We start from the raw sequence: 25,677 nt of genomic DNA, 5'->3' as shown, positions 1-25,677 counted from the left end.
GTGTCGCTTATGATTGGTTAGTCGAACCCAAACCCCAAAATACACCCATGTCGCTTTCGATACTGATGGCACGCCCTGTGTTCCTGTTGGCCAGTATCTTCGTAGAAGGACTCGAAAAGAGCTCAATGGAACGATGCCACGCCCGCCAGGGTCTGGGTGCCATGGACCGTTCTCTTGGGACACGTCTATGCCATCGTCTAGTCTGGGGTAGATGGTGAGAGGTGCACCATGTAGACTGCTGATCAATGTTCAACCAAGCACATATCCGCGTGGGGGGTAGTAAGTCTGGACTGACTGACTCAACCTGCGATCTGCGTTGTTTCCAATCATACTGGACTGTGGCTGGCCATGTGGGCATAAAACATTGGTGGCGCTTCTTAAGTCTTCAGCCTTCTCATCCAGAGTGTGTGGGAGAGGATGGAATGTGCGGCAACGAATCTGTGGTCGGCGCCCTGGATGGGCTTGCATCGATAAATCGTTGTGGGTTCACTGGTAAGGGTGACAAGATGAGCGAGTCGTAGATCTGGCAATGTGCGCCAGGTAGCAAGTCAAAACGAGACTTAGCAATACCCAACACCGTAAAGCTAACTTTGCAAGAACTGCGGGTCTGCCCAGGAGAAGTTTCACTTTGGCAGATTCGACTTCCCGATTCGATCCCATTATTAAGCTCAGCACTGGGCTTTCGCTCCTCAAGACCTCTAACATCCTCTCCTCCAAAACATCAAAACTATCGGTCGCACAAGTTCGGCATCAGCATAGGTCTCAAGCAGCATGAGCGCGGTGATGGATAGGAAGACAACAAGCACTCGATACCGAAGCCCAAAGAAGCCTTTTGTCAAGGCTCAGGCGGGTATGCATTTGCTGTTTGCGAGATCTCTGGGAATGGTCTATCTCGTCCGGGTAGCTGATGATTTTCGTAACCATCGAGTACGGTGCTTGGTGACTGCGTTTTATGGCATTTGGCGGCGATGTGGCTTCTAGGAACAAACCCAAGGCTTCGCGTACCGTTAAGAAGAAATCGCGGCTTGTAGAAGAGTAGTATCGAAACACCATTGGAGCATGATGCTGTAGCTGGCTGCGAAAATGGCCGCGAACTGGAAGGCAGTCATGACATCCGTAAAGAGATGGCGAACAGAACGTATTATCGATGGTCTATGTAGTAAAGGTCTGCCCTTTCAGTAAGAAAACATGTGTACACTTTCTGTGAAAGATAAAAGAAGTCTGAGAAGGGTGAAGTTCCGATAGTGACGTGTAGCTCTGGCGATGTTCAAATTCAAGTTCATGTTCGTGTTCTGGTGTTGCGCGCACCACTTGATCAAGTGGAGCTATCGGCACCAGTCCGTAAACGGCTAGCCCCACACACGTTCGAAATTGTGTCTCGCTAAGCACATGTCGATTTCGCTCTCGCACGACGAACCCGCGACAACTCCCACCCTCGATACTAACAACAGCGTCACCAGGTATGATGCTCCACTACACTCTATAGACAATCGATTGCTGACAGTTCTTGCACAGTCCCCAGCCAAAATGAGTACGCCAGACTCCCATCCTCACCCGCAACCACGAGCTTCGAGACTGACTACGATATAGCGAAGGGTACCTCCAGTTTCGGAAAGCGCCACAACAAGACGCACACGCTCTGCAGGCGTTGCGGTACGTGATATCTTCCTGGATGCTGGCATTGGAGATGCGAAGGCATGGACAGAGGGACAAGGGCTGATTTCAACGTTTAGGTCAACGATCCCTTCACATCCAGAAGCACACCTGCGCCTCATGCGGCTACCCTGCTGCTAAGACCCGCAAGTGTACGTTTGTCTGAGACGCGCGCACCGAGAACGAAGATTAACATTGGACAGTCAACTGGGGCGAGAAGGCCAAGCGAAGGAAGACTACCGGTACCGGCCGCATGCGATACCTCAAGACCGTCAACCGCAAGTTCAGCAACGGATTCCAAACTGGCGCTCCCAAGGGCTCCAAGGGCCCCACCGTCAAGTCCTCGTAAACGTATCAAGCATAAGGTTGACGAGGAGGAGGAGTAGAGGCGCGATGAAGGCCATTCGGACGGGTGCATGATCGGAAAGCGGGTTCTTATAGGCAAATGGTATTGCTCGGCATGGGGCGTTCTGTCATCCCTCTCCCGGTTGCTGTCCATCCCACATGACGAATGAGGATGGCATCACCGTTTGAGCGCATAGCTCTGGAGGCATAACTACGGAAAATTCATCATGTTCTGTCACGAAATGAAAGCATGAATCAAGCCACAGAATGTGCCAATTGATGCCGATAGGAGGAGACGTACTGATCAGCTCTAGAAAATCGAGGCTTACCGACGATCGTTCCACCGATACGCCTAGCAAAAGACGAAACCATTCACGCTTTATATCCTCGAACACTAGCATGTATACGGGTGCGTGGCTGATACCTGCGATTTACCACTCGAGTGCAAGACAATCATACCAGCTACAGCCTCAGGCGTAACTCGATCGTTTCAACGTTCCACCAGCAACCCACCTTGTTCATGTTGTTTAGCTCGACTCGATAATCTTTCCAACCAAAGGGCTTTTTGTTAACATGCCAAGCTAACTACCTATACAAATCGTATGCATCATTAGGATCTCATACACCGTGCCTCTAGTTGCCGAGGACAACAAATCCGCTACACTATCAATCGCTTCATGACTACCCCTTCAGAACCATCTTCTCTCCTCAATCTTAGTCCACCATCTCCTTTTCTCGCCTTCCTCTCTCGGTCCCACGAATTCTAACACCTGGTTGCCTTTTCCAATCCTGATGTCCAGATCGAATATGTCGCTCGCGGTTCTTCTCTCGTCCTTTACGCCCAAGCAAAAGCTAGCCCTCACGCGCACACCACGCTTCCTTTCCTTGGCTACCTCACTCAAGAAAGGTCCGATGTCTCTCGCAACACGATACGCAAGCGCCGAAGGAGTGAATTTGGTCTTGAGTTCAACAGCCCAGCGGTTAAAGTTCTGAGTCCGTGGCACCACGCGTGGGTTACCAAAGTTAGGGAATTGTCCTGGGTCGACTGGCTGGTCGTGCGTTGGCGATGCCGGAGGTGTCACGATTGTGAGTGCTGTCGAAGAAGGGGAACGCGTGTCAAGCCAAGATTGGATGATTTCTGTGTCTCGGTAGGAGTCTTCGTACCAGGTCATCAACCAGAAGGAGACTACGAGTTGTTTAAGATTGTCGAAGGAGCGAAGACCTGTCAGTAAAGGATTGGTGATGGGTGTTGTGTATGACAGGATCGGGCAACCATTGTAGCCGCATATCTTGAGCTCCTCGACTGTGGATGCATGGTGCAGGGCAATGGTTTGGAGGAGTGGTGCTTGAGGCGGCCAGCCGTAGTTCGGTTCGAAGTCAAAGTCCAAGGGCATAGGGAAGCCACGGCGGTAAGCGGCTAGGATGCCAGCAAGGTCCTCATCTTCAAGGTTGTAGACGAAATCGGAACCGGATTGACCAGGGTCGATGGCTGCGAGTTGCTGCCCTCCCGCACCCCATGTGTTTCCTGCAGGGAAAGAAACGCCAATCATGACAATTTTCTTGATCGGACACCAATGCAATGCGCGTAGTAACTCTCGCTTTTCGTCACGTGGTATACCCCCTTCAAGCTTGATCTGCTCTACTTTCCGCATGTGAGGTGCAAATTCGTCAATGAACTTCCGTCGGCGTGTACGTTCTTGCATTTCTTCCATGGTACTACACTTAGCTGTAAGTGGCTCGCCAGGTCCTGAATATTGCGTGTCAATGCGTAAGTCTGTCAATGTGTTTGCCAAATGTGCAACCAAAGTCCGGCATCGGTTTTGAGTGCCAACAGACGGCTTAACGTGGTTGTATATTCTGTCCATTGGCCAGCCCAGGCACTGTATCTTTGGGTGCGCCTCGAGAAATTCCAAAAACGGGCCTTCCAGCAGAAAGACATTTTGAGGGAGTATTGTAAGCTCCAATACAGCATTGCGAATCTGAAAGGCACGTAGGTGCGGAAAGCGCAGCTTGCTGAGTGCAGACAGGAACACTCCGGCATCAGTACTTGAACCAGAAGGCTCGGCATTCCTCCGTCGCCAATGTATCCAGTCCAGATTTAGACTGGTGAGGGTGGAAGCGGAGTTTGCAATTAGCCACTCCATTGGGGGTCTGAGGTCAAGCACGAACTGTCCAGGTGATATAGGTTCGGAATGTACCGGATTTGCATCAACATAGTCTCTAATCTCCGAGAGTTCCTCCCACATGATCGCATCGTATGCCCTGGCCTTGTCTCTCAACTCCTGTGTTGAAGAGCGTGGCCATCGTTCCGGCAAACCCTCATGAGAGATCTGGATAGTGGTACCAACGAAACCTCCTGCTCCATTGTGCATCTGATAATATTGCCCACCACGCGAAAGCGAAAACTCCATGAACTGTAGCTGCTGAGTTTCCGTTCGATCCGACATGTCCTTTCCAAGTCTACGCAGACGAATACTTTCAAGTCCAGTGGGGCTGTTTTGCAAAAGCCGGAACAGCTCGGTCTTGTCGAAGCAACAGCTCTCTAACCACAGTTTGCGCACGGGCATACGTTGTGGACGACCATGATCGAGAAAGCCAGCGACGAGTGCGTTTGTGAGCCTCCAATGCCCGTACACAATCCGTAGTGTGTGCACGTTGATCAAATTGGGTATCGCGAGCTTGACGAGAGTATGGAGTCGTTCATCTTGCGAGAGGTTGTCGGCGTCGAATCGCATTCGTGGGAGTTCATTAAAGATGTTCGGCGCCGGCAGGTGGCATCGATGGGAGAGTGTTTGAACTTTGGATGCGATTGCAGGGTTACTGAAACGTTAGAACAGTTTGTGTGGCAGACTAGGTGTACATACGTCGCAAGTATGTGCAGTTTTTGGACAATAGGTGTATCGTCGTGCTCATCAGGTTCTCCACGGCCTCGCTCCCCCCACAACAGATCCGTCTCCTCGTTGAGGTGCAACTTCCATTGGTCGACTAGGCAGACGTTCTGCCACAGTATATCCGTCGCATGCTCATTGAGGGTCTGCGAGACTAGGGCGACGTGTTTGAGCGTAGGAGTGTCGAGGTAGGCGACGATGAGTTGAAGCAGCTCGCTAGGCAGAGACTGTAGCTTGGAGAGGGGTCAGCATCTCTCGTCAAACCAAGGCATCGAATCGAACACGCCGCATAGTCGCACAAGATGGGCATGGTGCGTCTGTAGAGCGAACCAGTCTTGTGTCGGAGTACATACAGAGAGTGGGCGACTTTCGGCCCTTGGATCTAGCGGCAACGACGAGGTCATGACGTCTAATACAGTGCATGTACAAGTCGGACGTGATCACAGATGCGCATCCCATACAGAGGGTGAAGGTCTCAATCGCACATGTTGAAGAGTAATGAACATTGGATGTGTGGATTCATGAAGCCTGGGCAGTGATGTGCATCGACGCCATCGGTGGGGTCCCGCCCCCCACAGCCACCCCTGTCCACCTAGACATGTGAATGCCACGCCACCAACAACGCAGCACGCATCGTGTTTACTCGTGATCGAACGACGATACATTAATCGCAGAAGCTTGAACTCTAGTTGTAGACACGCCGCTGACTTCGAGCGGCTTAAGACTCCTTCTTTGCGTTCGTCGCCGCATCCTGTTGATCTTTCGGTTCCCTAATCATCCTGTACATTCCAATACTAGGCGACACATCTTTAAATCCATAAAGCGGGTATAGTTTTTGTGCTGGACCATCGGCTACAAGGCTCACATATGCCAGAGGCGCATGCTCGTCCACGTAGTCCAGAAGCCTCTGCACGATGCGCTTTCCCAGTCCTCTACGCTGATGATCTGGGTGCACCGCGATGTCCACCATAATCAGGAAGAGCGATCCATCGCCGACTAATCGGCCCATCGCAACAACATCATGTGCAGACGCAGGAGTTGTGTCGTCAACCATGTCTTTTCGTTCGTATGCGACGATGCAGCAGAAAGAGTTTGCGAGCGACTTGGGCACAGCTTCCATGGGTGGGGGTGTCATGCCGGCGAGCTTGCGGATATCGTGGTACCTTTGCGGCGTCGGTAGGCCTTCGAGGATGACATATTGTGATTCGGCCATTGCGAATAGAGATGCAATACTTGGACTAACAATGTGCTAGATTCGTAGGTGTTGGTATTAAATACGTAGCATCTCGGAGTGAAAGCGGAATAGAACGCGGCACGCCCTACGCCGGTCTTCACATCACGACTCGACACAAATAGGCTATTCAATGTTTCTAAGTTCAGGGATACTCTCGACATGTCTACAATTCATTGGCCTTATCCGCACACATGGTTCGTCGTGGTCGCATTATGAGTGCAACACCGCAGACAGTCATAGCGTAAAGAAGCAACCGCCTGCTGGTTTGTTTGTGCACCCTGGTGCAATGCTCTGATCCGCGCTGTCATCACGAATTTTCCATGTACCCAAAAGCAACCCATGCTGAAGGGTCGACTAGAGACAGACAATGTCGTCAACACGACATTGGAAAATTTGGTAGTCAAGCTCTAGTTATAAGGAGAATATAGCATCAAATCTGAATGTAGTACACGTGCAGACAAAAGTGAACAACAATTCTCGTTCGGTTCGTGATGGTTGTCCAAATGCGCTATTGTTACTCCTTGAACGTCCAAGACTATGACTTTGCGTATCGCGCACAATCGCCGAGGTCTGATGATGATGAAGCAATCCACGGAGAACGCGGCCCACATGCTTCACTGCACTCTATTGAGTAATCTCTTGACGTTGTGTCCAAGGAAGGGCGATATCAAGGCAAAACAAAGATTCGGCAGGATGTGTCGCACTGCAGCTGTAAAGATTACCTTACATGAGAACGAATTTGGACGACCCAAGGGCCTTCTCGAAGCTGCAAGCTTATGCGATTTCGAGATACTGTAATGCATTTGATCGTGTAGACTGCAATAAGCTCAGTCGCATGGTGTAGTGTTTCATTTTTCTAACTTTGGACGCGGAACTTGCGGGTGACGAGTACCAGGTTATTGGGTAGATGACCCACATGATTGAGAGCGAGCTTGCAGCTGCTCAACAAGCAGTTTCCTTCGAGTCAGCATCCTTTGACGATATTCGTCACCCGTGCGTTGTACTACTCAGCGGATTGGCAACCTGCCAGTGGATCTGAGGCAGAAGTGAACAAGTGGGCATCATGTAGCCTGCGTTTTGCTACGCAGCCACTCCGCTGGATTCTTTGTTGTAGTCTAGTATTTCCGTTCTCGCATTTGTAGAACCATGCGGCTGACATCTTTGACTGTCATGAGCTTGTCGGCTAGAAGCACCTCAACATTATCTTGAGAATAGTTGACCGAGTGTGGGACTGAGGCCAACGCAGACGAAACGCATCGAGTTTGCATGTCGGACAAGCGCGTACGTATCCGGATGCGGTGATATCTGCGAGGCCCTGATGCGCCAGTAACTTGGCGCAGAGATCAATCCACCTTTTTTGCTAAACGAAGGCATACTAAGGCTGGGCTTCACGAGTAAGTTGGCATGGTAGTTGTCGACTATATATGACAGATCGATATCTGGGAAGACACCGGCATAAAGAGTTGCGAAGACAGCTGTAGGAAATTTGTACCTGGCTAGTAAGTGGACGTAAGCCGGGAACGGCAAGTCGCGAGGCGGGTAGGCCACTTGCGTAATCCTTAGTGGAAACATATCGACTACTCCAAATAGCACACCGGGTCTATTGTTTCAAGGCGTAACGTCGCAAACATCTTGACTCAACACTGTTTCTGGAGACCGCGGAACGGAAACAGGCATCCTGCCTTTCTCTCGACCGGCGTTTCTGCCCTAGGCTTCACCGTCTGAAGAGGCTGACTTCGGCATGAAGGAGGTTGCAGTCGCCGATGGAGGCTGGTGGCTTGTCGTGGGTGAGACAATAGGCTCAGGGTCCAATGCAGGGTAAGATGACGTTGTGCGCAGATAACGAAGACATTTCAAACGAAAGCTGAGAGAAGACAAGAGATTGTGTGGAAGGACGAGCGTCGGACTTGCGACGTCGGCTCTCCTCACTTAGATAACCTGATGTTTGTGGCAAGGGAGCAGGGGCTTTAGGCTGAGAAGGCAGATGGGGCGGCGATCCGCGCGACTGCCGGACGATCATTGGATCTTTGGGCTGTCTCAAAATAGATTAGCTCCATGTGCGGCACGACAAACGACACCATCAGCACCGATCACTACTCTGACACGCGACGACCACCCGTCACAACGCTGATGTTTCCAACAGGGTCGCGCCTCTCGGATACATTGGCAATGTTGTCAATTCAGCTTAATCGGTCAACATCAGCTGTGTCTCTCGTGATCAGGGAATGCTCCCAGGTTCTTCGTGCAGATTTTGTAAAGTGTCACATATGCACGCAATCTGTATCTGCTTACTCCACTCTGGTAGGATACCCAACAATATCCGCTCTGCGAGCTTGAATGTCAGGTCTTCTACTACTATCTCCGGAATGTTTGACGAGTCAGGTCTCTGCTAGCAACCAAGTAAACGTCCTTGGGCTACCCAAGTGTGCACTGCATCGTCGATGATTACTCGTTAGGACTATGGACTGCAGCGATCGTCCTAGTAACTTCCTCAAGGTCTCCCTTATCAGCTTGGTCTACAGCAAGCTAAACGAAAACGGTTGCGGAGGAATTCCAACCTATACCTGGCTTGGCATTGATGTTGCAGACTCAGCACAGCCAGAAAACTCCTGGTCCTTGCAGGCCACTGAGGTCGTCAAACAAGCGAGGGCACTATTTACGATCATAGCCGTCAAGCTCGTTAGAGGCCATGATCCACTCTCACGGCTCTGACACACAGCGTCCCGCGGCTGCGCACGGAATATCGGTACTCGAAACTCCTTTCCCTGTTAGAGAATATTGACACGAGCTGGCTTACATGCCTAGGTAGTGACCGTCCGATGATGAGGCCTACAGGTTCTATATGTAGTGCTTCATGCACCCGCATTTCTCATTTGAACGCTGGACATCTTTTGTGACCCGATATTCTGGTTGTCGTCACGCTGGTAGTGATTCTTACTGTCATTACACAGCTCGCCAGTATGGGTCTTCCTTCAATATTATTAGCGGTAGCTGTGCTGGGTGCATATGTACTATACAAGTGCTGGGATTCTTCTCGTCGGCAGAGAATACCCACAGGTCTCAAGCCTCTACCAGGACCCAAAGGTATGGCACTCTCTCCATCTGTAGATCATGTAGACAAGGCCTACAGCTGGACCCTGAAGATCATACAAGTACCTTGGCTGACGGACATATGCTAGGCTACCCTATCCTTGGCTCGGTGCCCGAGGTTCCTGAGAAGAATGGGTTCATCAAGTTCGCAGATTGGGGCAAGCAATATGGGCCTATCTATCAATGCAACTTGGCTGGTCACAACCATGTCTGGATATCTAGTGACCAAATTGCCAAAGACCTGCTATCGAAGAAAGCAGCGATCTACTCGGACCGACCACACATTCCGTCTTTGATACACGACAATCGTTCCAGTGCCCAATATCTTCCCCTTCTCAGCCGAAATGGTAAGGACCATTGACAAAGGTTGTATTACCGTTGTTGCTAACGTTTAGTAGAGGGTCATACTCGTCAAAGGAAATTTGCAAACATCATCATGCGCGAATCAGAGAAGGCCGCGTTCCATCGATACCCTGAAATCGAATCAACGCGTATGTTGACCGAATTGCTGGATGCGCCGGACCAATACAATCACATTCTGGAGTCTTTCATCTCACGCGTCACTTGCCGGCTTGCCTGGGGTCACAGCGAAGGCAGTGATGAGCTGAAGCAACGCGCGCGCGAGCTTCTGATTGGTGTCTCACCCACTGGTTCTCTGAGCAACAAGCTTCCATTCCTTATGTCCCTCCCTGACTGGCTCTCCCCACCCAAGGCTTGGGAGAGGCGACGTGCGACCACTGAGCGTACGTGGTTCCAGACAATGCAAGAACAAGTCGTCGACGATATGCGATCAGGACAAGCCGCTCCATCTTGGATGAAGACGTTCTTGGATGGCCGCAGCAAATGGGGCTTCAAGTCCGACACAGAAGGCGCATATGCTGTAGGCATGCACGGTATCGCTGGAGCTCTCACTATCGCTGCTCCTATGCAGACCTTCTGTCTAGCCATGACACATTATCCACAGTTCTTGCCTATGTTACACGAAGAGCTTGACCGTGTCTGTGGAGACCGGATGCCACGCTCAGAAGACCGACCAAATCTTCCTTTCCTACGAGCCATCATTCGGGAGTGCATTAGATGGCGCCCCCCAGTCCCCACTGGCATTCCTCATTACCTGATCCAGGATGACGAGTACAATGGTTATCATATTCCCAAGGGTAGCACGATACATCCTTTGGAGTGGTAAGTCAGGTCAATCTTTTGAATGCATTAGAAAGCTAACTGACTCTCGCAGGGCCATCTCCCGTGATCCCGATCTGTACCCCGACCCGGAAGCCTTCAACCCTCTACGATGGATCAAACCAGAGTACCCCACCTATCAAGAGCCTCTTTCCCAGTACCCGACTATAATCAACTCAACACAGTTCGGTTATGGCCGAAGGACATGCACTGGACAGGCTGTGGCTGATGAAGATCTGCTCATTGGCATTGGTGCGATTGCCTGGTTGTTTGATATCAAGAAATCATCAGCAGAATTCACTATCTCGCCCGTCATGAAGTCATCGAGGACAGAATACAAGATTGGCATGAACGAGAAGGCTTCAATCTCCAACGAAGAGCTCAACGCAGGTCTAGACACAGCAGACCCAACAATGGAAGAGAAGATCCTGGCGAAGTTCTCATATCCTGGATCCGACTCAGCAAACGACGTACAAAAGAAGTCGAAGGCCGCCGAGCCAGCGTATAAGCCGCTGGAATGGGGCGACATCACCAAGAAGCCCGAAGATCCGACACTCGACTACTCCATCTTGCTCATCGCGAAACCGATACCCTTCAAGTTCGATTTGAAGCCTCGCGACACTGTGCGAATGAACACAGTCCGTGGTCTCTTCAACCAGGGCGTCGAGAACGGCGATTATCCCGAGACCCGGAATTACTGGGGTCCAAACCAGGGACGGGACTTACCTGTGGGCTGGGGTAAAGTATAGGACACGTTGTTTGTGACTTGTGAGCCTGCAGATGCAGGCTTGTTTACCCCAACACGCAGGCTGCGGATGGGGACCCGGCGCTGACCCTGCAGCGCTGATCATTGATGTATAAAGGAAACAATAGTAATTCATTTAGAGCGGGATATGTGGGTACTGAGTGCACTCGAGGCTTTGTGTTGCTCCTTGCATGATTTTCATGGTTTTGGCGTTGGTGGTGCTGTGGCCGTCGATAAGGGTATTACGATCTATACGTTCTTCAGCGCTTTTCCTTTGTGTATCCATCTTTCCAGTTAGTTCAGCAATACACATCTTGGACAGTAACCAACAATGACACCGCTTGCATGTGATGGCCGTGGCATAGGCTCGAAGATGATTAGAGAGCTTGCAGCCGACGTATGCCAGAAGCGGAGATTGGAATGATAGCATGCTTTCGATGAACAGACCGCAGTACGCTACGACTTGCTTTTATCGTGGTTCATTGAGTGCTGACCACCATTACGGATAATTCTTCGGCTCGCACGGCACTAGCGCAGAATATTGCTCCTAGCACGAACACCGTCTAGTCCACGCTCCCGTAGAGTGAAGACGGGACACACGTGAGGCTGGTAAACTCCAGCCACACTTGGGCATCATCTAGCCACGCCTCTGACATCACGCATCCTCGGACCGAACGGCCGCAACGCGACATCGCCTGTTCGCAAACACCAAACACGACATCTCAATGCGCCTAAGATAACTCGTTTCAGCTCACCGCGAGCCCAAGTCGCCAAAATCATGCTCGGTCTTGAATTTACCGCGACGCGTACGCAGATCGCATCCTACCTCTTCGGCGTCGCTCTCTTCAGCATCAGCTTTCTCGTGTTCCTCAATAGCTCGATATCCTTCGTCATCACACAGCGCATTGGCCAGTCGCAAAATGTAGGCGATGCGGTTGGCACCCTGGGCTTCGTGGATGAGTTGGTAGCGCTCATTGCGTGTCCAGCATGGGGTTTACTGAGTGACAGGGTTGGCGTGAGGAGTGTTGCGGTCATGGGGTATAGTATTGTAGGTGTTGCGCTATGGGTTCTCGTGCAGGCGAAGAATGTGTACCCGCAATTGTTGCTTGCGAGGGTGCTGTTTAGTCTGGGTGGAAGCGCGACGTAAGTTTTGAGGACTTGGGATGCTCAGACACGAGAGGTTAACATCTGACAAGCGCGACTATGGTCACGGCGATTCTGCCCTCGATGACTATCGTCAAGGAAACCAAACCTGATCCGCGATCGCCAACACAAAGTCGCGGTAGATCGCATGCGCCGGCTGCTTCAATATCGTCCGAACTCACTATCACGCCCGCGCGTTTCCGATCGAACTCTCCGGAAGATCATACACAAGACACATCCTTGAAGAAGGACTCGGGCGCATCCACGTCGCAACTTGCCGGCTTGGTGGGCATGTTTACAGGATGCGGTGCCTTAGTCGCATTGTTCGTTTTCCTACCTCTGCCAACACAATTCCAAAATGCTGGCGAGCGTCCCGCAACAGCTGTGGCAGATGCTTTCTATGTCGTAGGAGCCATTGCTCTTCTTGTGGCGCTCGGCTGTTTCTTCGGCCTGCGTCAACTGCCTGGCGAAGAAGCGAAAGGTTGGAAACGCCTTACCAGCAAAGGCGACTACAAAGACGTAGACAGCCATCTGACACGCGACGTCGTGTTATCCTACCCGCGTCTCTTTCTGGAAAGCGTTCGCCTTGGTTTCACTTCGCCAAACATCGGACTCGGCTACGTAGGGGGATTCGTCGCACGCGCATCATCAGTCGCTATATCGCTCTTCATCCCCTTGTTCACAAATCACTATTTCCTGCAGACCGGCCGCTGTAAAGTGGAATCCAACATTCCTTCTGATATCAAAGTCGCTTGTCCCGAAGCATACAAACTTGCAGCCATGTTGACGGGCATCAGCCAACTCATAGCACTCATATCTGCACCCCTCTTCGGTTACCTTTCCGGTCGTTTCCCTCGCTACAACATCCCTTTGCTGGTAGCAGCTATGTCTGGAATTGCAGGCTACTCTGCGTTCGGATCACTCACAAGCCCGGACTATAAGAGTGAAGACGGCACAGGTGCGATCTTCTTCATCGTGGCGTTACTAGGCATTAGTCAGATCGGCGCCATCGTTTGTTCCCTTGCCTTACTCGGCCGTGGCATCAACAATGATGAACACCCCTCAACAGCCACCTCGGCATCTGTGTCCGTGAACGGAACAACGTCCCATCCATCTGCAGGCGCTACACCGCCACACAGCGCACCCATCACTCCCTTGGACGAAAACGCTCCTTTGCTTCCAGAGCACATACACTCCACGCGCTCTGCTTCCGCCTCAAGACGAGTTACATCGCACAGCCATATCAAAGGCTCGATAGCGGGAACTTATAGTCTACTGGGTGGCTTTGGTATCTTACTACTGACTAAAGCCGGTGGCGCGTTGTTTGATAGCACAGGGCCTGGCGCGCCGTTCTACATGATGGCAGGGTTCAATGCACTGCTTTTCGTGGTTACGATTGTTGTTAGTGGGCTGCAGGGCGCCAGGAGGTGGAGGACGGTCGTGTGGGGGCCTTAGAGCGTGGTGTGCCATATGGCCATGCGCAAGAATCATGTATCGTTGCAATGTGATCAGGCACTTGATGACTCTTTGCTGGGAGGAAGTATATACCCTCTTACGATGATATCGGTATCTCACTTTTGTCATCTATAGTTCGTCGTGATCAAACGCCGCAAATGACTTTCATATATAGGCCTGTGTAATTGCTCAGCAGTTGGATGTGAATAAAGTATCCTTCTCGATATCCACATGACCATATAATGATGCAACAGAACCCTATATCCTAGCACTATCCAAAACACTTCGCACGCACATAAGCAATAGTCCTGGGTATCCTAGTTTATAAGCCAAACAAACTCAAGTCCAATGTCAAAGCCCCCAAAGTACTTCACTTCCCACCTGTGTAGCCCACCTTTCCCAGGACATCCCCCCAATCCAGTACATCAACCTTCTTCCTTGGCGGCAACACATCAGCAACAGTTGGTCTACCAGCCAGATTCTGTGGCCACTGCTTATTGCCATCGACCTATACATACCTTAGCCCAAAGACTTTTCAGATGTTTTGTTCGAAGCTTTGTCACTCCTCGTGGGCGTGGAACTCACTGCGGTGCTGCCGGTTAGGGATGTAATACGCTGATAGCCGAAATAGAAGTCCTTAAATTTATCGCGAAAACTGCCGTGTTCGTCAAGCTTAGGGTTTGGATGTTTCGACTGTGGTCGTGATGAAGATGCGAGCGAAGCAGGTTGGACGCGGCTTTTAGGGCGGACATGTGGGTTCGCGGGGAGAGAATGGCGCGGGCGAGACGAGTTGCCGCTGACGGGATCGTGTGTAGATTTCCTGGGTTGTTCGAAAGCACCTGGCAACGACTTCCTAGCAGGCTTCTGCTTCTGAATAGACTGAGGTGGTTGTCTAGGCCTGCTAGTCGCTGTACGTGCAACACCTAGCTCCTCCAGTGCTCTTTGTAATGTTTTCGTATTCTGAATGATGCCCCGCGTATACAGGGTATTGCGAATGTTATCTTTGTAGAAGCGGTAGTACGGCTCAGGGTTTTCTCCTTGATCAATACAGTCCATAGCATATTGACTATAATCTGTCCTATTACGGATGATAAAATCGTCCCACTGCCATTTTGGCACCATCTTATCTTCTTGTTCCAGCTGGTACATCTGATTGCATTGATTCTCAAAGTGCTTCTCATTGCCGTTATACTCTGGATATGCCGCCTTGAAGGACTGGAAGACTGTCATGTTGCTATTTTCATCTATATCCTCAGATGATCTCGACAAGGGTTGGGCATGTGTCGGAACTGACCCGCGTGTCTGAGTATCGCTTGGATCAGCTTTGAAGGAGGCGTGCGAATGAGATGACTGAGGCGCTGGGCTTGCAATGGGCTGTGCTCTTCTGGGACTAGGTTCGTCGTAGAGACCTCGGTGTCGAGGAGATAGGCTAGACGATAGCTCCCTTTTCGTCACTTGATCAAAACCATCAATTTCCATGATGTCCGAGTCATCATCAACTGTAGGCTTGCTTTCAAGCTCGGGTTGATTCTCAAAGCTTGTTGTGCTTGAGTTACGTTGCTCCCGAAATCTGCGCAAAGATTCTTCCCGATCCTTACGCAGTGAGCCTACTAGGTCAACATTAGAAGATATATCATCTCCGAAGCCGACGATCTTGATTTCTCGCCTTTTGGGTTGTCGTCGGTTGCTTTTGGTTGGCGAACTAACGAGCTTACGTTTGGTAGGTTGTGGGGGGTGATAAGGTACCGTTGGTGATACATCTAAGTCACCATTGTTCTGAGATAAGTGCGCCGAGTATGGGGTTGCATGCGACGCAGATGTAAGCACACCCTCGCCATCCAGGCCATTCGGTAATTGTCGTGGAGCTACAATAACGCGAGCATTTTCCTTGTTGAGATCTTGTGCGGCTGGAGACATGTCGACCATTTCTACATCTTCGACGTTACCGGCATCCACATCCTTGGCCTTGCCATGACGTACTTCAACTTCCTTGCGCTCACTGCTTATGTCTTTGTCTTGTGTATGCGACGGATGCTCCTTGAAATCTTCGAAGTTTCCGACGTCAGCGAGATCAGATAGACTAGGCGTATCATATGTACTGTGAACTATTGAGGTAGATGACGTGGGTTTCGACTCGCTACTTGACTTTTGTGCATTTTTAGGTTCTGAGGCATTCTTGCCTTTGCCGTATGGAGTTTCCTTTACGTGAATTATCGGAGAACGTAGGGAAACAGCATCTTGAAGCTTGTCGATCGCTGATGGTGGTTGTTTTCGTTGTGCAAGGTCTTCTCCCAAGGCCTGTGGAACAGACTCTTCCATCTCCATTTCCTCATCAGAATCGGCAGGTGCAGCAGGAATAGGCGGCGAAGATAAGAGACCGACTGGATTTTCATCATGTGAATGAGATGCTTGCTTCTCCATACTTGAGTCCGGAGGGAGTTCCTCTTGAGGCCTCGGCAGACGTTCTGGTGGCTCTGGAGAGGATTCCCAGCTCACCTGACTAGCTGTATCATCGTCTTCCTGAGGAGTTGCAGGCTCCTCATCTTGCATCCTTGAGGCTATAGATTGGGGCGATGAATCAGGGCTTTCTGGCGACGGATCTGCGTCTGGCTCACTATCAGTTTCAGCAGCAGCTCTCTCGTCAGCTATCAGGTGGATGTTCTTGAGTATCGAGTAGGGCATATTTCCATTTTGGAAAGGCTGCACCCCAGGTGGGGGTTTTAGCCAACTAGTCTCTTTGCTCAGACATTGCGCCTGACTTCTCGGTACCTGTAATGTCTCGCTGTTGAAGACCAAGCCTTTCATCCAAGAGCACTCAGGTGGCTTATCACTACTGTCTTCAATAAGGCTTTGTTGGATGTCTTGCTCTCCGACTCGAGAGTGTTCGGCAGCTTTTGCAACTTTAGGGGAGATCCCCCCTGCTTTTTTGACCATCTTCTCATAGTTTGGCGCAGATGACGCAGGCTCTCCATTCTCAACTTCTGTTTCAAGCTGTATTGGTTGCTGATGCGATGGATCTGATAGGTATCCAGGAGATTCATCTGCAGGTAGCGCAGGAGCATTTTGCGGCTTCCTGAAAGCGTCCTGTACAAAGCTCGACCCAGAAGTTGTGACGCGTGTGCTGGCGCTGGGCTTCGGACGTAGGTTTAATAGGTTTAGTAAATTACTGCGTTTCTCAAAGTCGGTATCGGCAGCTCCTGGTCGTATTTCGACCCGTTGCGTGTCCCCAGCCATTACCGGCTCCAGCCTGTTCACTCCTATAATCTGCGGCTCATCTTCGCTTGCCCGCGGACGCGAGGATTGTGGTTTTTGTGTTGCAAAGGGTGCTTGAGTGTCCTGTATCTGGGAGCGAAGCGCATTGCGGTCTGACATATTGTTGTTCTGACGCGTAGCATCGACCGCAGCGTCGTCTTTTGCCTCTACGTCTGCCTCTTCAACACCGGGTGCTAAGCGCCGGCGGTCTTCGAGCGCGCGGATATGGCGCAGCTGCTCTAGCAGACGCCCAATCTGCTTGCAAGCGTGTAACGATTGTAAAACTGCGCTGTCCTGGGTTTGCAGTAGTTCACAACTCTCGCCTAGCCAATCAATCTGATTGAGCACCAAACGCAGTCTTTCGGGAGGCGGCCCGTATGAGGTGAATCGGACAGTGTATTTTCGGGCGGCTATGGTAGTGCCTGAGGTCAGGTGTAACACAGTGGGGTGTCGCTGTAATAAGTCCCGAGCGCAGTCAGGTGTAAGGTGAGAGACTACTTGATTCCGGCCGTCAGAAAGCGTAAGAGGAGAAACCTGGGGTATTGAAAGTTAGGTGAGAGAGCCAGAGGTGGTGCGCAATCACATGCCTTGAGGACCTGCAGTGTGCAGTTGTGTTCGGGGTCAGGGTAATTGATAGTATCCAGGGACGAGCCGTTATCGTGGTACGCGCTTCGCTGTCTGTCTATTTCCTGCCTGCTACGAGATTTTTTCTTCTCGTGTTGGTCCTGAAGCCATTGGTTACCTAGCAGTAGCTGTGACTCGAATGCGTCTTCCAGCCAAGCGGTGAGACGAATGGCCATAAAATGTGAGCTCCAGGCGCGAGGGGAAGACGCGACGCGTCTGGTCCCGGCGAGATGCGTGCAGATGAAAGACAACAAGCCGTGTGCGGGGTAAAGGAAACAACATAGTACAAGTTCAGATGCAGAGGAACAGCAGCTGGTGATCCACTTAGTTTCGGCGCATTCACGTCTTGTGCGACCTTTCACGGCGGCTGCATAGCTGCATCTCGTAGCCAAAATGCGCCCATGCCAAGGGACGTGGGGGGCGGAGATGCAAGCAGACCTCAGGCGGAAACTCTTGGCGGCTGCGCGTCATCGCCCGCCGCGTATCTTGCATACCTAGCTTGTTGTATGCACCTCGTGATGCTTCAGCTACCCGAGCCGTCGAAGCTTCCCGTCGATGCCTGGAGTTTTCTTTGCAAGTTCCATGAAGCCACTCATCTGGCCTCCCTCGCTGCCGGCCGAACAAGCAATACACGTGTAACGAGATTCTAGACATCGTCGACTCCACCTCGCCCACTACCAGACCGTGTTCCCCATGAAGCCTGATGCTGTCCTTCACTGATGACTGTCGGACGCCGCTCGGCCTCCAAATATCCGACACACTCTATCTCACTCGCAGACGCACAATCCTCTGACAGCAGCCATGTCTCGAGACTCGCGGCGGGGGTCGTTGCAGCCGCCTTCGCTCTACCAGATGCATGCCACCGCATCACGTTCCGACACGCTTACCACCTTTGACGACTTTACCGTCCCTCCGGCCCCAAGCTCGGTCGGTGAACCTAAAGGCATAGACCTCGTACAGGGCGGCTTCAGCGGGCTGTATAGTCGCCTCAGAGCGTCAGTGGGCGGCGTCAGGGAACAATCTCAAGATGGCCGGAGTACAACTTCACCGGCGTCTAAGTCTGCGGCAGTCCACCGTAGCCCAGGAGGACCTTCCATATCTTCGCCTGTAGCCACGTCTAGGCCGTCCTCGAGCATGCAGTCACCAGCAACGGCCACCTTTCCCGACGCACTGCCTCCCTCTCGCGACTCCAACATGTCCAGTACCACACTGTCAAGCAAAGCTTCGCTAAACGCATCCAAAGCTTCCCTGGGTACCACGCGCTCCCGACCCTCAATAACCCCAAGTGTGGACACTGCACATGCAGCCAAACACGACGACTCCTCCATCTTGAGCCCTGTGAGCGTCCACTCCAGGCACCAGAGCATCTCCAACGTAGACCTGCCGAGGAGCAACACACCGCGAGATCCTACACTAGGAAGCCAGAGGCTGAACTCTCCACATTTTCCTCCGAGCCGAGACAGCGCTGCCCGAAAACGGAAGGGCGACTTTGACCTTGTCGGTCAGGAAAGTGACGATACGGATGAAGACGACATGGTTCTTGTGAAAGGCGAGGGTCAAGCGAGTGACGGCGCCAATTTCAAGGCTACGTCAGACACACCACGTGAAAGTCTGAGCAGGGTCAGTTCCCGAGCCGATAGCCAGTATCAACCTGCTCGTTCTGCGCCGAATAAGGCGAGGGAACAGACTGAAAAGTCTCCAGAAAGAATCTCACTCAGTCGCGCTGCTGATTCTCAGGCTACTATACACGCACCTGAGCCACAACGGCCTCCCATGCTTCACGTCGGTCCTTCGCACCTGCCAGGCTACCGGCCTTCGCGAGCCTCTTCTTCCGATGGTCTAAGTTCTGTCGTCACAACTTCCACAATACGCACTCCTGCTGTGGCTCCCATCGACGAGATACAACGACAGGCCCAAGCTGCGCCTGCTGTACACAACATGTCGCGTAGCACTTTCACTCAAATGCGACGGAAGATCCTAGATCGCGAATTCTGGATGCGCGATGAGAATGCTAAAGCATGTTTTAGCTGTGGTGATGCTTTTACTACCTTCAGACGTAAGCATCACTGTCGTACATGTGGGCAAATTTTCGACTCCAAGTGCACGTCCATTGTGTCAGGCAAGATATTCGGACAACAAAGCAATCTGAAGGTCTGCAAACCATGTGAAGGTATCATATATGGCCATGACGACGATTCTTCCGACTACACAGATGACGGTGATCAAACTTCCATATACGACAACGGTGACAGGGCCGAGTACTCGGATGATGACGAAGCTGACCATGTTGAGAGTGATCACACCAAGATTGGAACACCTACCATTAGCATACCCATGTCTCGGAAAGTGGGCAGTGAGAAGAAACGCCGTTCACACGTCATAGAAGTCGGCCCTCAGACTTTAGCCCGTCCGAGTTCTTCACGGTCTTTGCGGTCGTTAGGTGGTAGACCCCGGTCGTCGAGCCACAAACGCCACCCTTCTAAACACCAGCACATGCGCCATGTCAAGCATGACGATCGCGCGCCCTTCCATCAGTACCACGACAACTCGCGCAGCCAACCAAGTCTGTCAGCTTTTCATCACGATAACATAATTGACCCTGACCTTGCGCCCTTCATGTCAGACGAGGGCTCAAGCGAAGAAGATCACGCCAGCATCTTCGCGACCCTGAGAGAAGACCCTGCTGCTAGCGCAAATTTAGATAACGAGAGAAGTGGCTTGGGCGGCCTGTTGGCTGCGATGAGAAAGGGCAAGTCAAGAGCTGGTGACAGGAGCGTCATAGGCGCCGGTCATGCTCGAGATGCGGATAACATTAGCATCACAAGTCGCAACGGGAATCGTCCGTCCCGACGAAGGAACCTGAGCGTAAGCAGTATAACTCATCGAGCCTCCCCGAGGCGGTCTAAGAGCAACACTCTGTTGAGACCGTATACCGGCTACGGTGCTAGCGGGCCAGGAACGCCCCAACTCCAACCATCTCCTTCGCCAACACCGCCAGGAGGGAGGATCACTCGCAGCGCATCGATGCAAGGAATGACGCCCAAAGTTGAGCTTAACAGGGCAAGCTTGGATCATGCGCGAAAGCTGCTGATACAGATGCTCAATGATGCCGGTGTTCCGCACGCGTCGAGTTGGGAGAAGGCCTTGATCCCAATTTTGCGCCAGTGCACAGACGATGTCAACCCTGACGTAGACAGAGGCGACGACATTGATGTGAGGAACTACATCAAACTCAAGAAGATTCCAGGTGGCAAGCCAAAGGATACGGCATACATCTCTGGGGTGGTTTTCACGAAGAACGTCGCCCTGCGAAGTATGCCACGCAACATACCTAATCCAAGGATTGCGATCATCACTTTTGCTATCGAGTACGCGCGTCACCAAGCACATTTCATGAGTCTCGAGCCTGTCATTGCGCAGGAGCGGGAGTATCTCCGCAATCTTGTCAGTCGTATCGCAGCTCTCGAGCCTCATGTCCTACTCGTACAGCGCAACGTGTCTGGTCTGGCACTCGAATTTTTAGAGAAAGAAGGAATTGCTGTGGTCTATAACGTCAAGCCTACAGTTCTCAATGCAGTAGCGCGATGCACTAACTCGAAGATGATCTCTTCAGTGGATAAGTTGGCGATAGACCCGTCTCACCTTGGATCCTGTGGCAGCTTTGACGTCAAAACTTACGTGCACAAGAATGCGAGAAAGACTTACATCTTTCTTTCTGGATGCCAGAAAGAGCTTGGTTGTACGATTGTCTTGCGAGGTGCTGAGAGCAATGATTTGGTCAGGCTCAAACGTGTCACTGAGTTTATGACATATGTGGTGTACAACCTCAGGCTCGAGACTTGCCTGATGCGTGACGAGTTTATAGATACACCGACGGCGTCCATCACTGGTACTCTTGCCTCGAACCGTCATGATCAGGACAGCTTGCAATCCCAAACCGGCACAAGTGATCCCGCTTCTCAACATACCAGCACGTTATCCGACGTCAATAATCCACAGTCTAACGACGCTGCACCATCGTACTACAGCGACATGGTCGAAAACCACCGCACTAAGATCCTCTCCTCTTCGCCTTTTGTCAAATTCATGCAACCTTACCTCCTCGAACAGGCTCGTCAGTATGAAGCAAAGCTTGGTCATCTAAAAAAGCTCAAAAACCAATATACTGCTGATGAGAACGATGAGAAGCCAGGAGAAATTGGCCAAAAGTTCGAACTCGTGCAACCTGAGATGGTTCACACTGTGGTGGAAAAGGCTTCGAAGCAAGTGCGGGAGTTCCTATCTGCAGTGCATGCATCAGAGTACGACAAAGCGATGCACCAATACCTAACTCAAAAGCGACAATGGGAGCAGTATCTCTCAGGCAACACTGATCTTTACGACCCATTCAATCACCAGAAGATTGCCGTCCTATACAGTGTTGTCAATACTACAACATCAACTCCTTGCATTGGCCCGGAGATTATCGCACTTGGCTTCTATCAAGAGCACGACTACGACGATGGCTTCACACCTGACTGTACTCTAGGCCAATACGTCGAAGATCTATGCACGTCAGCCGGCGTTGCTTGTGAAGTAGGTAACTGCGACCGAAGAATGCTCGATCATTCCAGACAATACGTGCATGGTGAAGGTCAGATGACGGTTATCGTCCAAAAGCATCCGGCAAAGATAAAGGGAATGTACCAGACCATTCTCATGTGGAGCTGTTGCAGGATATGTGGCCAGGAGACGCAAGCGTTCCCGATGTCTGAATGGAGTTGGAGATATTCCTTCGCGAAGTATCTCGAATTGACTTTCTGGAGTACCAAGCTGCACCCGCGAGCAGGCATATGTCCACACGACATCCACAAGGATCACGTCCGCTACTTTGGCTACAACAATGTTGCTCTTCGCATCCAGTACGATCCCGTACCAATGTACGAAGTTATTGCACCCAAACCAAACGTGACCTGGAAGGTGGACAGCGACCTGAGATTGAAGAACAGTCAGTATTCGATGATCGAAGAGAAGTTGGACTGCTTCATGGACTCACTTCGCGCCCGTATTCAGGGAATACACGTTGAGGATGTCATTCCAGAGAAGGTAGATCTGTGTCGGAAGGAAGTTGAGATACTTCTGAAGCGCGCAAACGAAGAACACGAGTGGTTGAAGGCCAAGCTTCAAGACAAGTACATGAACTCCAAGTACTATGAAATCATCCCCATGAACCGCGCAATTCGCGCGATCCAGGAGAAGGCTATTGCCTGGGATGTGACGTTTTTGGAGTTTGAGCAGCAATTCTTCCCGTCTGAGCGGGACATTAGGAGGTACGCGAATATGCAACTGAAGAGATTTCTGGAGCGCGACGAGTCCACGAGCTCGTTGGCGTCTGTCGATGAAGGCACCGAATCGGGTGCAGATGATTCATATATCGATGAGAAAGATGAGTCAATTGCTCTGTCGCCTAGGCCTTCTAACATGTCGCCTGAGATGGCGCGCGACATGTTGAGCTCCGTCGTCAAAGAAGAGAGCGCAGCTAGCGACCAACCAGTCAATGGAGAAGAGCAGACATCTGAGCCTAGGACGCCTACTCCTCCCAAAACTAATTTGGACTTACCAATTCAAACCCCACGCGAGGCACTGGAGCGAGAGGACGTCCGTCATTTGGATTTGGCGGTGCCTTCCAACTACCCCGAAACTTCTACAAGTACTAGTGAAGAACTGACCAAAACTCCCACTGCTGCCTCCGATCCAACCAAGTTCGATGAGGGGTCGCCTACACCCACTAGCCTTCCCAAAGTCAACCCGATCGACAAATCGCTTGCGGAAGCTATCGAAAACATGCCTAGTAGTCCATCTCCGCTGCCGTCAGCTTTGACTCCAACAGCAGAGAGCAAGATACCGCGACTGGTCGAAACTGGTCGACGTGAGACACCAGCCAGGCCAACACCACTCGTTAGGACACAGTCCCAACCAGGAAATATCGCGAAGCATCTGGGTCCTTTCCCAGGCTCGACCACTGTCAATAACGGGCCTACTAGTCCAAAGCCGAACGCAAACGATTCTTCGAAAGCTTTTGAGCGTATGACTGAGCGACTTGGGCTGGGATTGACCACGCCAAAACAATCCAAGGCCTCATCCCGAATACCTCGTTCAATTCCCTACAAGAGTCAGAACAAAGTATCGAAGATTGCACAACATTTTGAACAACTATCACGAGAGTTTCAAAACCAGCGTATGCGTGAGCGGCGTAACGATCGGGCCAGACAAGTGCGCGCGTTTCCACTTGCTTCTTCTAAACCGGTTGTTGAGGTATACAAGAACGTACATGACGCGGTTCAAGAAAATGAGGATTCTGATGAAGATATACGTACTCCAACCCCTCCACGGGCAAGTCTAGACAATAGCACACTTGGTGATAGCACTCTTACGGAGCGTACTGACGATACAACAACGGCCTCGCAGTCACCAGTCGAAGAGCGTCATTCTCAGGACGCTATGGCTCAACTTCCAAGCAGTGACGAGTCACCCAAGTCTCCAAGTCACTTTCCGTCAGATACAGAGAACGACATTAGTGATACTGAGATTACGCCCGAAGACATCCCTCTGCCCGAAAGTCTCTCGGGATCCAAGCTTCTGGATTTGAGTGATTCGCAGCTAGAGAATTCCCTTGAGCTGCCCAAACACGAGAAGAACACCCTTCTCAAAATCCTTACCAGCTTCTGGTCCGAACGCTCAGCAAGTGGATGGACACCGCTTGAGTATCCTTTCTCGCAGATTGAACATGTTTGGGAGAACTCCGACATCATTATTCGAGAAGACGAGCCTAGCTCCATCATCGCATTGGCGCTGTCGTGCCCAGATTACGTTGCCAAGCGCCAGAATTTTCGCGATGACAACCCAGCGGGCAATGGTGTGATGGAGACGTTTGAAGAATCAGTCGAACGTAATCTCTTACATGAGGAAAACCACAACATCCGCTATAGCTTCACGAATCGCGGAGTCAAAGCGCACTGCAAGATATTCTACGCCCAGTCCTTTGATGCCCTTCGCCGCAAATGCGGTGTAGCAGAACGTTTTGTTGAGTCTCTATCACGCTGTTCGAAGTGGGATTCCAAGGGCGGGAAATCCAAGTCGATCTTTCTGAAGACGCTCGACGACCGCTTCGTCCTCAAGTCACTCTCTCCAGTTGAAGTGCAAGCCTTCTTCAAGTTTGGACCCAACTACTTTGCTTTCACGCATCAAAATCTCTTCAAGTCACTACCTAGTGTTATTGCCAAGATGTTCGGTCTTTTCCAAGTCCAGATCAAGACACCCACAGGTCGAGACTTTGATTGGTACATGCTGGTCATGGAGAATCTGTTCTACGATCGCGAGCCCAACCGCCGTTACGATTTGAAGGGCAGCATGCGCAACCGCAAAATCCAAGCCACGGGCGAACGTGACGAAGTTCTTCTTGATGAAAACCTTGTCGACATCATATATTCTGAAACACCTATTTTCGTCCGTGAGCACACCAAGAAACTACTCAAAGCCAGTGTCTTCAACGACACGCTCTTCCTATCGCAAAACAACGTCATGGATTACTCCCTCATGGCAGGCTTCGACGACACCCAACGCGAGATCATCGTGGGTATTATTGATTGTATCCGTACTTATACTTGGGACAAGAAGCTGGAGAGCTGGATCAAGGACCGCGGCAAGAACAAACCTACCATCACATCACCTCGTGATTATCGTAATAGGTTCAGGATTGCTATGGAGAAGTATATTCTCCAGGCGCCTAACTGCTGGCATCAGTTTAGTGGCAGACTCGTTGGGCAGGGTGTTGATGGACGGAGGGCGTTGGTTGAGGGAAGGAGCAGTATGGAGGGTGGGCATAAGAGAGGTGTTAGTGGTAGCAGCGCAGGAGGAGCGAGCACCGTGAGGGACATGGGACGCACGCTAGCTTTTGGTGGAGATGGCCGTAATGCTCGGAGAGCTTAATGACATTAGATTGATATGGCTACGGGTCGTTTGGCTAGCGCGGCGCTGGGGTAACGAACTCTGATTTCGATCATACTTTTTGTTACAAGCTAAGTTGGAAA

At 51.3% G+C, this 25,677-nt stretch overlaps 6 protein-coding genes across 6 annotated transcripts; 4 read left to right on the top strand and 2 right to left on the bottom strand.

Annotated features, from left to right (window-relative positions):
• Nucleotides 1–1,389: 1,389 nt before the first annotated feature.
• Nucleotides 1,390–2,002, top strand: GT037_004427 (60s ribosomal protein l37; the record flags this gene model as incomplete). The annotated part of the gene is made up of 4 exons (XM_038929474.1): nt 1,390–1,460; nt 1,523–1,653; nt 1,734–1,805; nt 1,857–2,002. 4 exons carry the CDS (start codon nt 1,390–1,392, stop codon nt 2,000–2,002), a joined length of 420 nt encoding a protein of 139 aa, XP_038787746.1.
• Nucleotides 2,003–2,687: 685 nt separating this feature from the next.
• On the bottom strand, nt 2,688–6,099 carry GT037_004426 (uncharacterized protein; the record flags this gene model as incomplete). Its single annotated transcript, XM_038929473.1, has 3 exons — nt 2,688–4,818; nt 4,863–5,119; nt 5,752–6,099. 3 exons carry the CDS (start codon nt 6,097–6,099, stop codon nt 2,688–2,690), a joined length of 2,736 nt encoding a protein of 911 aa, XP_038787745.1.
• Nucleotides 6,100–9,080: 2,981 nt separating this feature from the next.
• GT037_004425 (cytochrome p450) lies at nt 9,081–11,138 on the top strand (the record flags this gene model as incomplete). Its single annotated transcript, XM_038929472.1, has 4 exons — nt 9,081–9,204; nt 9,300–9,557; nt 9,609–10,392; nt 10,445–11,138. 4 exons carry the CDS (start codon nt 9,081–9,083, stop codon nt 11,136–11,138), a joined length of 1,860 nt encoding a protein of 619 aa, XP_038787744.1.
• Nucleotides 11,139–11,912: 774 nt separating this feature from the next.
• GT037_004424 (cytochrome p450) lies at nt 11,913–13,732 on the top strand (the record flags this gene model as incomplete). The annotated part of the gene is made up of 2 exons (XM_038929471.1): nt 11,913–12,277; nt 12,331–13,732. 2 exons carry the CDS (start codon nt 11,913–11,915, stop codon nt 13,730–13,732), a joined length of 1,767 nt encoding a protein of 588 aa, XP_038787743.1.
• Nucleotides 13,733–14,102: 370 nt separating this feature from the next.
• GT037_004423 (uncharacterized protein) lies at nt 14,103–17,784 on the bottom strand (the record flags this gene model as incomplete). The annotated part of the gene is made up of 3 exons (XM_038929470.1): nt 14,103–14,240; nt 14,318–17,406; nt 17,568–17,784. 3 exons carry the CDS (start codon nt 17,782–17,784, stop codon nt 14,103–14,105), a joined length of 3,444 nt encoding a protein of 1,147 aa, XP_038787742.1.
• A 625-nt stretch (nt 17,785–18,409) lies between these two features.
• GT037_004422 (1-phosphatidylinositol-3-phosphate 5-kinase) lies at nt 18,410–25,576 on the top strand (the record flags this gene model as incomplete). Its single annotated transcript, XM_038929469.1, has 1 exon — nt 18,410–25,576. One exon carries the CDS (start codon nt 18,410–18,412, stop codon nt 25,574–25,576), a length of 7,167 nt encoding a protein of 2,388 aa, XP_038787741.1.
• Nucleotides 25,577–25,677: the final 101 nt, after the last annotated feature.

The sequence above is a fragment of the Alternaria burnsii genome (genome assembly GCF_013036055.1).
Source record: "Alternaria burnsii strain CBS107.38 chromosome Unknown 698, whole genome shotgun sequence".
Classification (NCBI taxonomy): domain Eukaryota; kingdom Fungi; phylum Ascomycota; class Dothideomycetes; order Pleosporales; family Pleosporaceae; genus Alternaria; species Alternaria burnsii.
This window is presented reverse-complemented; position numbering and strand designations above follow the sequence as displayed.